This window comes from Cyprinus carpio, chromosome A20 (genome assembly GCF_018340385.1).
Source record: "Cyprinus carpio isolate SPL01 chromosome A20, ASM1834038v1, whole genome shotgun sequence".
Lineage (NCBI taxonomy): Eukaryota > Metazoa > Chordata > Actinopteri > Cypriniformes > Cyprinidae > Cyprinus > Cyprinus carpio.
The window spans coordinates 19,316,375-19,333,404 of NC_056591.1; the positions used below are offsets into that span (position 1 = coordinate 19,316,375).

Below are 17,030 nucleotides of genomic sequence, written 5' to 3' on the forward strand. Positions count from 1 at the left end.
CTGAAATTTGTACTGTTCCACCCAGGACCCACTCAAGATTGAAGCCAACATCAACAGAACATTTCAGTTGAAAACTGCTGCCATCACATGGAAAAACACGGTATTTATCACCCACGATAATACTGGGGCTTTGTTTAATAATGATATTTTGCCACTGAATGTATGGTATTGTATTCCTTTGTATGATGCATGAATATTGACCTGCACGTTGGAAAAAAAAAAAAAAAAAATCTAATATAATTATTTATGTAATAGTTTGTGGATGTTCATGACATTAACACTTTAATTTCGATTGGTTAATTGGTTTCATAATTAAACTTAATGTTGATATGGCAGCAACATCTATGACACATATTGTATCCTAGTATAAAATATTTAGCATAATCCTATTCTAGTGCAGTGCTGATATACTTAAATTAAACTATGGCACAGTTTTATAGCAGTCTACCTTTTAAAGGGGATATCGGATGCCCATTTTCCACAAGTAGGTATGACTCTTTAGAGTTTTCATGAAATGTCTGTAACATACTTTGGTTAAAATTCCTCAATGGTTGTGTTAAACAACAACCTTTTTACCTTGTCAAAAACAGCTCTGTTCACAGTGACCCATTTCCGTGCATGTCACTTTAAATGATAATGATTGTTATCAAAAATGTCATACTACTCAGAAAATCAAAACGGCTCCCTAGCCCGCACCGGGCCCCGCGTCAGCTAAGGATGGCCCTGGTATCCACACACTGCTAAGACACATTTACATGAAAATACCATGTAAAAGTGAATTTTGCATCCAATGTCCCCTTTAAAACCAGTCTCCAAACAGCAGTCTGGCACTTTGTCACAGGCAAAGACAAAATAAATCCATGTCACTCACCACTGTCACTGTCACTAGCATTTATCACAGTGAGAGTTCTGTTGTTGTTTGAAAGTAAGTATCTTGTGTTGTCTAGAGCAGGATCTTTGTTATCCACCGTCCATTTTATTGGTCCTTTTGCAAAGTCTGGCTGTATACAGTTTAGGTCTACCTTTTGCAGAGGATATAACTGATCTGTTGTGAAAACTGTTTGATCTGTAAATAGAAACCATACAACTCATATCACCCAACAACAAACAAAACCTAAAAAATTAAATAATAAATATGATGGGTCTAAGAAATGTGAAGCATTAGATTATGCACTTACCACTTTGAGCAAAAGCATCTTCAGCTAAAATTATTCCTTGTGCCCTTAGAGAGTCAGAAACTTGTGTGTTTGCTGCTCCAAAGTCAAGGCTACTGGACGTTGCACTTATTGTGTAGTCTGCTATAACACTACCAGGCCTATGGAGCGAAACACAAACCACACCAGTGTGAAGATAATATTTATATTGTATTTTTAAAAAGCAGTAAATAATGGAAACTTTGTGTGAAAAAAGTAAAAATTTAAATGGTAGATCATACCTGAAGCCAGAGACTTTTGTAGAACCAATACTGTAGCCAGTTAACTTATTAGAATAACTTGTATTAATCTGTAAAAAGCAAAAATACCCAATGTATGCTTGAAAATGTTACAGTAATAAAAATTAAATTAAGTTATTGTAATATGACATCAATATGTTATGCGCGTATGAGGATCAAACCTCTTCTACAAGGCTTTGCGAAGAGGTTAATATTGGATACTATATTTAAACTGCTTCTGACTGTTAAATGGATGTTACAGAAAAATAAATGCATATGTGACCCTGGACCACAAAACCAGATTTTCAAATAGCTGTACTTCGGTCAAATATTGTCCGATCCTAATAAACCATACATCAATGGAAAGCTTATTTATTCAGCTTTCAGATGATGCATAAATCTCAATTTCGAAAAATCGACACTTAAGACTGGTTTTGTGGTCCACGGTCACATATATTTATGAAAAAGAAAAAGAAAAACATGTATGTTTTGTCTTTTTCATGCATGTATGTTTTTGTCATTGTATTTATAGTATTCACAAATCATCAAAAATCAACTTTTTTCACTAACTTTGAAACACAAAATACTCACTGTTGACCGAATTCGTCCAGATAAATCATTGTAACTGTTGCTATTAGGGTCAGCAAGACTTAAGTCAAAAGTCTGAGCTATTTTCATTAGCATTCCAATAACTGTAAAACAAGTGTACATTTATGCACATTGTATCAACAGATATAAGCAACAGTCCTCAGTCCTTAAAACTATACTAATGCAAATTCACATTTACAGATAAGATCCAGTTATGAGGATGCATTAGATGAACACTGGTGCCCCCCCAAGTTATCTCATCATAAGACAATAAATTAACAAAAAAGATTCCCTTTTATTATATTTTCACATGTGTTGCATATAATTTTTGTTGAAAAAATCCCAACTAACACAAAATATCTTAATTCAGTCATATATTTTTGTGCAGCATTTAGATTTAGATTAACAGTATCTGTCCATGCTGTTCTTGACACTATTGAACAAAAAATATCAGTACAACAAAAATATGAATATGAAAAATATGAAATCAAACTGTTAATAGCAAAAGGATTATAGAACTATAAATTTGTTTTCTCAAACATCCAAAATAATACATTGATTTGATGTATTTTATGTCTTGAATCTATAATTCCAGAAACTAAAAATGTAAAATAAACTGATATGACTTATGACAAAATAGGAATGTATTGTCACTGACAAAAAAATGGTTATAGTTTAGTTGCACACAAATATTTGCACATCATTTTTCGTGTGCCGAAAGTTATTTTTTTTCTTTCGCACACAAAAAAAGTATTCTCATAGGTTCGTAAAATTACGGTTGAATCCCTGATGTCACATGGATAATTTTACCGATCTCCACATTTCTGGATGTTGATCATGCAAGGACTTTTGCTGTCTATGGGAGGGTCAGAGAGCTGTCAGAATGCATCAAAAATATCTTAATTTGTGTTTTGATAATGAACAGAGATCTTATGGGTTTGGAACGACATGAGGGTGAGTAATTAATGACAGAATTTTCATTTTTGGGTGAACTAACCCTTTAAGATTATGGATTAAGAAAATTTCATTAATGCTGTCACATATAACAAATCCGGTCCTACTTTTGGCACTGAAAAATACAAACGCATATGCAAAAATGTTTTTTTTATTTTTTATTATCTATTAGATCTCTTATGTCATTTTACTTGCTAGGCTGTTTTCTTGATCTCAATTATATGATGTCATTACAGTGCTGTCTTGCCGCCAGCCAATCACTATATTGCTGATCATGGTTTTGAGTACCGATAAATCTTTCCCTTTCCAATAAACATGTCAACACGCAGTAATATCAGACAATTTAATGAAGATATTTTAATCCAATCCACTAACTTGTTTGAAGAACCAAATTAGCCAGAGATCAGTTATCATGATGAAAAGATCTAGCATCTGTTAAATCATCTCAGATGTATTAAGTGATGAACGAAGAACAGACCCATGGTTTCCTTGGGTTTTCTAGTTGTATTATTCCAGTGTTTGTTTCATGTATATATTTAATAAAAGGACAGCTGCATTTAGATCCTAACCTCAGCTCTTTCTTTGTGGCAATAAACTAAAGTGTGCATTGAATGGATATGTTTTAGGAACAGTTCTCAATACTAATCTTCAACATCTTCACACAGTTGTTGTGCTGTATCTCAGATTTCGTTTTACTGGGCATACCTGTTGTTGTTGTGTTTGTTCTTGTTGGAGCTGTTGTTGGTGGTGATACTGGAATTGAAGAAAACTGACATGACTTTGAAATGAACTTTAAATTTCATATGAAAATGGACTGTATCCTTTCGAAAATTAGAAAAAGGATGTTTAAAAAAAAAACTGAAAAATATAATTATGCAAATAAAAGAAGTGCACCTATCCATGGATTATTGCTATTAATAGTTTTATTCATTTTTGTAGCATTATATCCTTCCCAATAAGAGCATGAATAGTTTCCATTGTAATTGGAACAGTTAGCATTCGGGCCACACCCAAAAATTAAAAAGAAAAAGGAAAAAAAAAGAACATGAAAAAAAGAAAAAAAAATATTTCTGAAGCTACTTTTTGTAATATCTACTTCATCTATCCTTATGCTTTGTGTGTCTGAATTTACAATAACTGGCATGTGAGCAAAACTTCATGTTACACAAATATCTAAATAAAGAATGTACCTGTACATATGTTATTGATGCTGATGGTGAGATTTGAGTTTGTTGCAGTGAATCCATCCAGACATGAACAACTGTAACTTCCCATCTTATTTGTGCAGTTGGCATTTGGACCACATACAGATGGACTGAACAGACATTCATTTATATCTGTAAAATAACAAATTTATATCAGTAAATAACAAATTTAAGAATAATATCTTAACATTAAAAACCCCCGGTTTCACAGACAAGGTTTAAACCTAATCCCAGACTAAAATCTAAGTCTGATCTGTTTCAACTGAAAGTAACTTGCTCTGACTGATCTTAAAATATATCAGTGCCTTTTTATGGCCTAATCCTGTTTTAGTCTAAGCCCTGTCTGTGAAACCAGGCCATAATGTTCTTATTACAAAACCAAATGTAATTGGAAAAAAAATATGTTTTGATATCTGAAAAACATGATAATCCAAATAAATGAATCACACCTATGCATGGGTTACTGTAATTTATAGTCTCATTCATCTTTGTAGCATTATATCCTTTCCAACAAGAGCATGAATAGTTTCCATTGTAAGTGTAACAGTTAGCATTCGGCCCACACACCAACGATGAGTTGAGACATTCATTAAAATCTGAAATAAAAAATCTTAAAACATTATTATTGAAGTTCAGAGTAAAGATATGTAAAGCTAGAACACACTAGTCAAAATCCCATGTTTGTGTTTCCCCTGTCTTGTGTTTAAGGACTTATAAGTTAAGTGTTTTGTATTGCTATTGTTTCTGTGCTTACTTCCTGTTTGCCTTTGGTTCCACTGTTTTCTAGTTTGCTGATCTAGGGTCCCTCTTTAATCGCCATAGTTAATCTTTAGCTCCCCTGCTTGTTATCATTGTTACCTTGTGTATGTATACCCCTGTGTTTGTCTTGTTCTTGTTGTCTCTCTGTAGATGCTCTTGCCTTGGTTCCCTAGTTGGCTCCAGCTCTGTGTTTCCTTGTGTAACTGTGTTTTTTTTTAACTTTATTTAGTCAATAAACCTTATCTTCACCTGGATCCACGTCAACTTGCCATCGTCTAACCCTGCATAACACTTCTTTAACTGGTGTTACGTGTTATGTATTTTCTATATCCTTTATAGTTCTAAACTGCCATTCGGCGGTGAAGCTACCGGAAGTGTTCGAGCAGCCATCTTACAATTCCCTACCAGCAGAGAGCATAATTGACTGACAGCTAAAACCTTGACCTAAAATCACCCGATCTGATGTATATCAGTCACATAGGATTGTTTTTTAGGATATGTGTATGTAAATTAATTGTTACTTCACACACAATCTGCAATGTTTATGGTCTTTTCAAGCAGGATAAGCAATATATTAAAGTCATTTAGGTGGGTGTGTCTGCTGCACATTTCCAACACTGACGCAAAATATTTGCTTATGTAATAATGTAGGAAATATTAAAAATTAACATATATCTGGTATTAGTATCAGAAATTGATTTGAATATACAGTAAATATTACCAGTCATTATCTTGGAAATAAAGCTTGTGTCTTTAAGTCCGTACCATATGTTGTCAGCGTTATTTCTCTGAATGATGTTATGATGTGTGTAACATTTGTCCTGATTGAGTAACATGTATTTCAGACTCCTCAAGATTGTGCAAATTCTATAGTGTTTTACTTAGCATTTCAGTTTCCATAGGAGTAAAATGTTATGTATGTTTAATTATTTATTAATTTAATCAACGTTTAAATTATTAACTGCTTAAAAATGCATGCTGTTAACGAAATCATTGTTGAAACGTTTGTAGTTAGCCTACTGTACCAATAAAATTATTAAAACATAATTATATAAACGGTGAATGTACAAGGCAAATTAAAGTACATGCTTTATAAAAAGCATAAATCTTTATTCAGATTTGAGAATGAATCATTTGTAATACATATGTTAAGGATCTTGTCCGTCTGTTCATCTGATGTTCACTACTGTAGTTAATATGATACGTAACTTTTTAATACAGAGGGGAAATTCCCGACATTAAACAATTTAGGCTACTACATGCTCAAGACATTTGTGTTGTAAGAATGTACAGTGAAACTTCAGATATAAAAACGCTGACTCTTTAGATGATGTTTTCTCATTAAAGTTGTACAATTTCCCATTAATTCAATTGAATGTATGAGAATACTAGAGAATGCCAATTTGGAGGTGCAGTGCCTCACTTTTATGACATCATTAGCAATCCAGTTCTCTATTATAGAACAGTGGGGTGAACCAATGATTCAAGGTGCCATTCATAAAGAGAGCCATTTTCTTCATTCCTGAATGAATCAGCAGTTTGAACAAATCAAATTAATGAATGAATAAATGAAATTTACTGCCACCTACCGGCAGTTTTAGTTTCTTATTTAGAGTATAATTTCATAAAAATAATGTCATATTCACATATGAATTAAAAATCTGAAAATAAAAATGAAATATACATATTAATAAAAAATGAATCTATATATATATATATATATATATATATATATATATATATATATATATATATATATATATATTATTGAAGCTACTGTTTGTGATATCTATTTCATCTATCCTTATGCTTTGTGTGCCTGAATTTACAATAACAGGCATGTGAGCAAAACTTCATGTTATACAAATATCTAAATATAGAATATACCTGTGCATGTGTTATTGATGCTGATGGTGAGATTTGAGTTTGTTGCAGTGAATCCATCCAGACATGAGCATTTGTAACTTCCCAACTGATTTGTGCAGTTGGCATTTGGACCACATACGGGTAGACTGAATTGACATTCATTTATATCTTGAAAGTAAATAACACATTTTAGAATAATATCTCAACATTAAAATAATGTTTTAATTACAAAAACACATGTAATTGGAAAAAAAAATATCTTTTGATATCTGAAAAACATTATAATGCAAATTAATAAATGAATCACAACTGTGCACAGGTTACTGTTATTTACTCTACTGGGAGAAGAAAGGCGCACACATCCCAGTGTGAAGGGAATGGCGCAGCAAGTCAGACACTGAGCCAGATCTTCCTACCGATTACCTTGTTACCCAACACACAGGAAGAAACCGGCTCTCCATGAAGGTTGTAAAACCTTGTGAAGGTGTTAGGTGTCGCCCAGCCCACAGCTCGACAGATGTCCGCCAGAGAGGGATTGGTACGCCAAGGCAATGGCATCTACTATCCAGTGGGCCAGCCTCTGCTTGGAGACAGCCTTCCCTTTCTGCTGACCTCAGACAACGAGCTGCTCAGAGCTTCTGAAGCTCTGGGTGCGGTCCACGTATACGCGTACAGCTCTTACGGGACACATCAACGCCAAGGCTGGATCTGTATCCTCCGAGGGCAGTGTTTGCAGGTCCACCACCTGATCTTGGAAGGGAGCACACTTCAATTACCGAAAATGCTTGGTCCCCGACCCTTTTGATGGAAGTGAGTGCGATCAGGAGAGCTGAACTTTAGCTTGACTGATTTAAGAGAGAGATCCTATTAGGGTATTAGGGGTCTCCTAGGAGGATTTAACCTTCTGGCACCCCTCAGGAACCTAATGATCAGGTCATGCTTCCCCAGGGACTGGCCGTCAACTGCATCGTGATGTGCTGCAATAGCAGCAACATACACTTTCAAGGTGGAGGGTGACAGCCTACGCTTCAATCTTTCTAACAGGAAAGAAAGCACGACTCTAATCGAGCATCTACAGGGGTCTTCTCGGTGAGAAGAAAACCAATTTGTGAACAGAGTCCATTTCAAAGTATAGGCTTGCCTCGAATACCAGGTCGGGGTGGGCCAGTAATACACAACCAGCAGGATCTGTTCCTCATCCTACCTGATCTTGCACAGTGCCTGTGTGAGGAGGCTCACTGGGGGAAACACATACTTGTGCAGAGCCCGGGGCCAGCTGTGTGCCAGTGCATCCATGCCCAGAGGGGCCTGGGTCAGGGAATAGTACAGCTGGCAGTGGGAGAACTCGTGGAAAGCAAACAGGTTGACTTGAGCTTCCCCGAATCAACTCCAAATCAGCTGAACTGCCTGGGGATGGAGTCGCCATTCTCCAGGGAAAGTGAGATGTTGTGAAAGGGCATTGGCTGCACGATTGAGCTCCCCTTGAATATGGATGGCACACAGCAACTTGAGCCATGTCTGACTCCAGAGGAGGTGATGACGGGCGAGTTGTGACATGCCTGTCGTAGACCGCCCTGTCGTAGACCACCCTGTCAGTTGATGTATGAAACAGCTGTAATGTTCTCTGTGCGGACCAACACGTGCTTGTACAGCAGCAGCAGCCAGAACTGCCGCAAGGCTAGATGCACTGCCAGCAACTCCATACAATTGATGTGGCAAAGCAGTCGAAGTCCTGTCCAGAACCCTGAGGCTGCCTGCCCATTGCACATAGCACCCCAGCCCGCATTGGAGGCAACTTCGTGACAACAACATGCTGGGACACTTGTTCTAAGGGCACCCCATGTCACGTCCGGGATACAGGGAGACACAGTGAGAGATCCAAATGCGAGTACGTCTTTATTTAGGGGCAATCCAAAGAATAAACAGTCCAGGCAGGGGTCAGTACCAAACATATCCAACATAAACAAACAAGGACACAAGACTAGAGCACGACAAGAGACGGACGAGAATAAACAAGGACTCCGTGATACATACTAAGACAGACCGGTATAAATACACAGGGACATGACAAACGCTAATGGACAATTGATTGCGTGCAATGATTACTAACCAGTGACAGCTGAGTGCAAGGAGGAGACAGGGATCGTGGGGAATGTAGTTCAGGAAGTGACCGACACATCTAGTGGTTACCCAGGGAACACAACCCAGACACTGTGACATAACCCCCCCTCTACGGAGTGGCTACCAGACACTCCAAGACGTCAGGGACAGGAAGTGGAAACCCTCCCCCCCCCAAAAAAAACAACAACAACAACACAACCAGAAGACCAGGAGGGAGGTGGACTGGTGGAGGTAGAACAGGGGGAGGGATGGAGGGCCAGGCCCATGTAGGGGAACAGGGACAGGAAATGATGGCTCCACCGGTAGCCAAGGTGGATCAGTCAGTTCAGGGGCCCAGGGTGGACCCGAAAGTTCAGGGGCCCACAAGGGACCAGGCAGTTCAGGTGGCCACGGAGGATCCTTCAGTTCAGGTTGTGCAGACGGCCAGGGAGGAACCCGCCATTTGAGCGACCAGGACGGTCCCTGCCATTCCGGGGCCCCTGTGGAGACGTGAAGGTTCTCTGGACGGCCTGTGGAGACGTGAAGGTGCTCTGGACGGCCTGTGGAGACGTGAAGGTGCTCTGGACGGCCTGTGGAGATGTGAAGGTGCTCTGGACGGTCTGTGGAGACATGAAGTGCCTCGGCTTTGGGAACCATCTCGGGCACCGCATCTGATAAAGCCTCGGGCACCGCCTCAGGAATGGCCTCGGACCCCGCCTCGGGCACCACCTCGGCCTTGGGCACCACATCGGGAATGGCCACCGCCTCGGGAATGGCCTCGGGCCCTGCATCGGGAACCGCCTCGGCCTCCGGAACTGCATCGGGCACCGCCTCGGCATCGGGCACCACCTCGGCCTCCTGATCGGGCACCGCCTCGGGAATGGCCTCGGACCCCGCCTTGGGCACCGCATCGGGAACGGCCACCGCATCGGTAATGGCCTTGGGCCCCGCATCGGGAACGGCCTCGGTCACGGCCTCCGGAACGGCATCGGGCACCGCCTCTGGAACGGCCTCGGCCTCTGCATCGGGCACCACCTCGGCCTCCGGAACAGCATCAGGCACCGCCTCTGCATCGGGCAGCACCTCGGCCTCCGGAACAGCATCGGGCACCGCCTTGACCTCCGGAACAGCATCGGGCACCGCCTCGGCCTCCGGAACAGCATCGGGCACCGCCTCGGCATCGGGCACCGCCTCGGCCTCCGGAACAGCATCGGGCACCGCCTCGGCCTCCGGAACAGCATCGGGCACTGCCTCAGCATCGGGCACCACCTCGGCCTCCGGAACAGCATCGGGCACCGCCTCGGCCTCCGGAACAGCATCGGGCACTGCCTCGGCCTCCGGAACGGCATCGGGCACCGCCTCAGCCTCGGGCACCGCCTCGGCCTCCGGAACAGCATCGGGCACCGCCTCGGCCTCCGGAACAGCATCGGGCACTGCCTCGGCCTCCGGAACGGCATCGGGCACCGCCTCAGCCTCGGGCACCGCCTCGGCCTCCGGATCGAGCACTGCCTCGGGAACGGCCTCAGGAACCGCCTCGGCATCGGGCACCGCCTCGGCATCCGGAACGGCATCGGGCACCGCCTCGGCCTCCGGAACTGCCTCGGGCACCGCTTCAAGAACGGCTTCAGGAACCGCCTCGGGCACCGTATCAGCCTCTGCCTCGGGCGCCGCCTCCGGGCTGCTCGGGAACCTCCTCCGGGCCGGCAGCGGGCTGCTCAGGAACGGCCTCCGGGACGGCAGCGGCCTGCTCGGGAACGGCCTCCGGGACGGCTGCGGCCTGCTCGGGAACGGCCTCCGGGCCTTGAGGAATGGTCGATGCCGGTCTCCTCCTCTGCCCTCTATGACGCCGAGTCGGCAGTACCTTGTCCAGAGACTCAGGCGTTGAGTCGGCCCTCTTGTCTGGCGACACCGGTGTAGATTCGGCCATCTCGTGCTGTGGCGCTGGGCTGGCGGCCCACTCGTGCAGGGGCCTGGGATGGCAGCCATCTTGTGCAATGGCTCTGGGCTGGCGGCCATCTTGTGCTGTGGTGCTGGGCTGGTGGCCATCTTGGGCATTGGCACTGGCTCAGCAGCCGTGACGTGAACACTCCTGGGCATCTCTAAGATCTGGTTCAACATGGAAAAGTAATCCAACAATGTCTCAGCGGCCATCTTGGGCATTGGCGCTGGGCTGGCGACTGTCTGGCCTCGTGGCGTGGAGCTGGTGACCACCCTGTGCTGTGGCGCTGGGCTGGCGTCCATCTTGCCTCGTGGCGCTGGCCCTGCGGCCATCATGGGCAGTGGCGCCTCCATGGCGGACCTGCACTTCTTCTCCCCTCTCCATCCGCCATGGTGAGACAGTGGCTCTCATCCGTCCCCCACGAGCCCAGGGTCGAAGGGGGGCCATGGTTGAGAGCGATGTTGAACCTCCTCTCGACCACTCCCTCCTCGGCGACCTCCCCTGGTTCCCCGGAAGACCACCAGGCGAGTTCCCTCAAAACTGCTCCTCTCCCGCTCTGTGGCTGGGGAGGAAATGTGAGCAGACATACCGCTGGATCTCAAGTGGACGGAGTCCTTCTGTCACGTCCGGGATACAAGGAAACACGGTGAGAGATCCAAATGCGAGTACGTCTTTTATTAAGGGCAATCCAAAGAATAAACAGTCCAGGCAGGGGTCAGTACCAAACATATCCAACATAAACAAACAAGGACACAAGACTAGAGCACGACAAGAGACGGACGAGAATAAACAAGGACCCCGTCACACATACTAAGACAGACCGGTATAAATACACAGGGACATGACAAACGCTAATGGGGAATTGACTGCGTGCAATGATTACTAACCAGTGACAGCTGAGTGCAATGAGGAGACAGGGATCGTGGGGAATGTAGTTCAGGAAGTGACCGACACCGTGGGGAAGGATGACATCTAGTGGTTACCCAGGGAACACCACCCAGACACTGTGACACCCCCGGCCCGCAGAAAAGCAAGGTCCGTCCTGGGGCTGAATAAGCGGTGACACATCGGTGTGATAGTGACACAATGTGTACTGTTGCACCATGCCAATCTCTGGACTAGAGAGTGTAACCAGTGCTGAAGTGGTCTCATATGAAGCAATACGAGTGGCGTGATTGTGAGGACGGAAGAGGAAGACGAGTGGCTTCTGGACATAAAAGGGGCCGTCCATGACTTCATCACCTCTTCATGCACCTCCCAGAAGAAAGGAACTTTGAGAGACACGCACTTTGCCAAGAAACCAATCATCCAGCTGCGAGCCCTCAAGCATGACCGACAGCTCTGGGTCCAATTTGGCAGTGGCGACAACACCCGAGGGGGGCAGCCCCCGACGAATCTTCATCCTCAGCGGCTGATAGCCCATCCCCCAATGCTGCGATCGACATCTGATCCTCCAGTGGTGAACCGAATGACACACTGGAACTGCCGTGATATGGCCCAGCAGAATCACTCGGCAGCCGCACAGGACATGTGCTGCGGAAGGAGTGAGAGAGGGGTCTGCTCCACTCCCCTTGAGGAGAGAGAGACGTGATCGCAGCGATGCCATGGTCATACGCCCACAATAGACGCATGACTCATCCAGGAGCACTGCTTTAGCGTGCTGAAGGCCCAGACACTGAAGACAGTGATCGTGGCTGTCGACAGAGGACAGGAAACGACCGCATCCAGAAGGACACGAACGAAATGGCATCTTGAAAAAAATGCAAATCGTTGGTGATTTGCTCTTTAAGAGGAAACTGCTCTTTTAGTTGAAGCACACAGGGGAATTGCTGCTGATAGGGACACCGCTGTAACGTGCTGTAACACCAACCAGGAACGACCTCTCACACACAAAGATGAAATGGTTTTCATCTCATTGACATTTTCTCTTAAATTTAGATATGAGTGGGCTCCCAAGTTAGACCCCTAATGTCGTCACGATATAACTCGTAGTGACCGACAGATAAGGAACGAGAGTTTGGACCACAGACCTCTAATGTCTCAACACATTCATCCACATTTTTATTACAGGAAGAGATTTTAAAAAAAATTATATATAATTTAATTATATATTGACAAAAATTATTTTTTTTATAAATTTTAAAAATCTATAACAGGCATGAGCAAAACTTTTTACTCACGTTTTTATAAATATCTGAATATAGAATGTACCTATACATGTGTTATTGATGCTGACGGGGAGACTTGAGTGTGTTGCAGTGAATCCAACCAGACATGAGCAATTGTAACTTCCAATTATATTTGTGCAGTTGGCATTTGGACCACATACAGATGGACTGAATTGACATTCATTTATATCTGGAAAGGAAATAATTCAGAACAATATCTCATTTCAGAACAATATCTCAATATTTAGCCTAAATAATTTTCTAATTAGAAGGAAAATGTAATTAGACAAAAAGATGTTGAAGCCTTTTAAAAAATGTAATGAAAAACATAATTATGTAAATAAATAAATCTCACCTGTGCATGGGTTACTGCTTTTAATAGTTTCATTCATCTTTGTAGCGTTATATCCTTCCCAACAAGAGCACAAATAGTTTCCATTGTAATTGGAACAGTTAGCATTCGGCCCACACACCAACGATGAGTTGAGACATTCATTAATATCTGAAATAAAACAAATGATAAAAACATGGCTGCTGACAAGATTAAAATGTCAAGTCTGACAGCATCACTCAAGCATACCAACTTTGAATCATCTATGACAAAAAGAAACTGGTAGTTCAGAAATTCAGCTGTCAATTTTATTTATATATATATATATATATATATATATATATATATATATATATATATATATATATATATATATATATATATATATATACATAAAATCTAGGTTATTGAAGTTCAGAGCATGTAAAGCTAGAACCCACTTTTACATGTGTTATGTGTTATGTATTTTCTACAGGCTAACCATTGCAAGGGTTACTGGTGGCCAATGTTCCCTCTAAGCTGCGTGCATGCTGCCGCCCACTTCTTATGTCGCGACCATGCAGAAGAATAATATGCCGCGCACAGAATACACACAAAAAATGGGAAACCATTTGATTGAATGGTAACGGTAAAAAAAACTCAGAGATATTTAGTCACACACAGGTGTAGTAGTGTGCAACTCTACTACTCTAAACTCTACTTAGATAACTAAATAAGAATTCACATTCATGTTCTTTTTATATTTAGCCTACAGATCTCAATTTAAATGCTTCAGTTTGTTTTCTGTTCTGAAGTTCATGAGCAATATCTGCTACATTTTTTCATATTTTAATATATTATAATACATAATATAATGTGCAATATTTAGTTACATCAAGGTTCAAATCAAATATAAATAGCACATTAAGGTTAAAAGTTACACACTTTTTTGTGTGTGTACTGTACAGGTCTGGTATAAAGAATGTTTTTGCTCAAGAGGCCAGAATATCTGCCCAGTAGAGAAAAGTTTTGCGGAGCAAGAAATAAAATTAGAGGGAACATTTGTGCTGACTGATTCACTGCTAATGTCTTAAGACATTCATTCACATCTTTATTACAGGAAGAGATGAAAAAAATTTTATATACAGGTGCATTTCAATAAATTAGAATGGAAAAGTTAATTTATTTCAGTTATTCAACTCAAATTGTGAAAGTCATGTATTAAATAAATTCAATACACAGAGACTGAAGTCTTTGGTTCTTTTAATTGTGATTATTTTGGCTCACATTTAACAAAAACCCACCAATTCACTATCTCAACAAATTAGAATACTTCATAAGACCAATAAAAAAAAAAAAAAACATTTTTAGTGAATTGTTGGCATTCTGGAAAGTATGTTCATTTACTGTACATGTACTCAATACTTGGTAGGGGCTCCTTTTGCTTTAATTACTGCTTCAATTGGGCGTGGCATGGAGGTGATCAGTTTGTGGCACTGCTGAAGTGGTATGGAAACCCAGGTTTCTTTGACAGTGGCCTTCAGCTCATCTGCTTTTTTTGGTCTCTTATTTTTGATTTTCCTCTTGACAATACCCCATAGATTCTCTTTGGGGTTAAGGTCTGGTGAGTTTGCTTGCCAGTCAAGCATACCAGCACCATGGTCATTTAACCAACTTTTGGTGCTTTTGGCAGTGTGGGCAGGTGCCAAATCCTGCTGGAAAATGAAATCAGCATCTCATATATACTGATAATACATTTCTGTGTTAACATCTTGAATGGGAGCTTGTGAAGGGCCCGATTCAAGACTTGCAGATCCAAGATTGGTCGATGGCCACCGCTTTTCTTGGGTATGATGAAGTAATGGCTGTAAAACCCCTTCCTCATCTTGGCTGGGGGAAATGGCTTGATTGCATCCTTTGCCAAAAGGACAGCAATCTCCTCACGCAAGACAGAGTCATCTCGGACTGCAACTGAAGTCTCGAGAACGCCCCAGAACTTGGGGGGGTCGCCTGGCAAATTGAATCGCGTAGCTGAGTCGAACCTTCCGAATGAATCAGCGGGTTGGGAAGCGCAAACCACACTCCCAAACTCCGTACGAGTGACACCAAAGGGTCAGTCGACATACCCGCAATGGTGAAGTGATGGAGAATTGTGCTGGGTGGCCCAGAAAGCATCGGGTTGCGTCTCTGAACCGCGATCTCATGGCCACTGGTGATAGGGGGCGTCGTGGGTGAGAGTGAGTAATCCGTAAATTCCTCACTGACAACCCACTAGCCATGCAACCCTAAAGAAAAGGAAACTGCTCTTTCTTTCAAAGCCTGTTGGCCCGTGATGGAACGGTGGCAGCTGGAGGATCAGGTTGGGGCAAGATGTGCTGTATGGCCTCAGTTTGCTTTTGTACTGCCGAGAACTGCTGGGTGATGTCTTCGATAGTGTCACCGAACAGGCAAGCCTGGGAGATGGGAGCGTCAAGAAAGCGTACTTAGTCAACATCTCTCATCTCAGCCAGGTTGAGCCAGAGGTGGCACTCCTGGGCCATCAGAGTGGACATCACCTTCTTGAGGGACAGCGCCGTGACTTTCGCTGCCCGGAGGGCGAAGTCAGTTGCTGTGCGCAGCTCCTGAATCAACCTTGTGTCGGTACTATCCTTGTGACTATGTTTTAGTGCCTTGGCTTAGTGGAAGACGGAAGACGTGGACTATTCCTCCAAGTGGTGGCGTTTTGCGGGCACAAGTGCACTGCAACCGCTCTCTCCACCTGGGGAATGTCTACGCACCCCCTGGCTGCCCCGCCATCGAGGGTAGTGAGGCCAAAAAGGGAGATGAGCAGCTTCTGGACATAAAAGGGGCCGTCAACGACTTCGTCACCTCTTCATGCACCTCCCAGAAGAAAGGAACTGGAGCAGAAAGCAGATGTTAGATGCGCACCCCATCGAGCAGCCAATCATACAGCCGTGAGCACTCAAGCATGGCCGACAGCTCTGGGTCCGATTTGGCAGTGGCGACAACATCCGAGGGGGGCAGCCCCGACGAATCTTCATCCTCAGAGGCTGATAACCCATCCCCAATGCTGCGATCGACATCTGATCCTCCGGTGGTGAACCGAATGACACACTGGGACCACTGTGATATGGCCCAGCAGAATCACTCGGCAGCTGCACAGGACATGTGCTGCGAAAGGAGTGAGAGATCCGTGGGTTGTGGCCCAGTGGAAAAGCTCTCACTGTAACCTTAGACTCCCAGAGCACTAACCGGCGGTCCTCTGCATGTGGCAAAGAAACTGGGATGGGTAGTGAGAGAGGGGTCTGCTCCACTCCCCTTGAGGAGAGAGAGATGCGATCCCAGTGATGCCATGGTCATATGCCCACAATAGACGCATGACTCATCCACGAGCACCGCTTTAATGTGCTGAAGGCCCAGACACTGAAGACAGCAATCGTGGCCATAGACAGAGGGCAGGAAATTACTGCATCCAAAAGGACACGGACGAAATGGCATCTTGAAAAAGATGCAAATCTCTCCGCTCCAAAGCAAAAATCTAATGAGTGGATGTATGTATGGAGTCAAAATAATGCCGTATATATATGCAAAAAAATAAAGTTTTGCAAAAGAAAATAAAGTTTTGCAAACGAAAATGAAAGTATTGAGGAAAATAATTTTGCTTTTTGCAAACAAAAATAAAGAATTGCAAAACATAAATGAAACAACG

At 43.0% G+C, this 17,030-nt stretch overlaps 2 protein-coding genes across 4 annotated transcripts in view; both read right to left on the reverse strand.

The window, feature by feature from the left end:
- LOC109072723 (tumor necrosis factor receptor superfamily member 21-like) overlaps positions 1-17,030 on the reverse strand; it is a 150,421-nt gene that overhangs the window by 85,178 nt on the left and 48,213 nt on the right.
- The window catches only part of LOC109072722 (adhesion G-protein coupled receptor F1-like), a 31,730-nt gene that overhangs the window by 4,551 nt on the left and 10,149 nt on the right, over positions 1-17,030 (reverse strand). Inside the window, exons 4-14 of one of the 3 annotated variants that reach the window (XM_042778007.1) lie at positions 13,367-13,513; positions 13,055-13,201; positions 6,826-6,972; positions 4,629-4,775; positions 4,165-4,311; positions 3,680-3,727; positions 2,024-2,124; positions 1,436-1,503; positions 1,179-1,315; positions 872-1,066; positions 1-201 (exon numbers count right to left, since the gene is read on the reverse strand). In XM_042778007.1, the coding sequence (XP_042633941.1) occupies positions 1-201; positions 872-1,066; positions 1,179-1,315; positions 1,436-1,503; positions 2,024-2,124; positions 3,680-3,727; positions 4,165-4,311; positions 4,629-4,775; positions 6,826-6,972; positions 13,055-13,201; positions 13,367-13,513 (1,485 nt within the window). The remainder of the gene's footprint in view (positions 202-871; positions 1,067-1,178; positions 1,316-1,435; positions 1,504-2,023; positions 2,125-3,679; positions 3,728-4,164; positions 4,312-4,628; positions 4,776-6,825; positions 6,973-13,054; positions 13,202-13,366; positions 13,514-17,030) is intronic. The other 2 variants (XM_042778008.1, XM_042778009.1) reach the window with 2 other exon arrangements.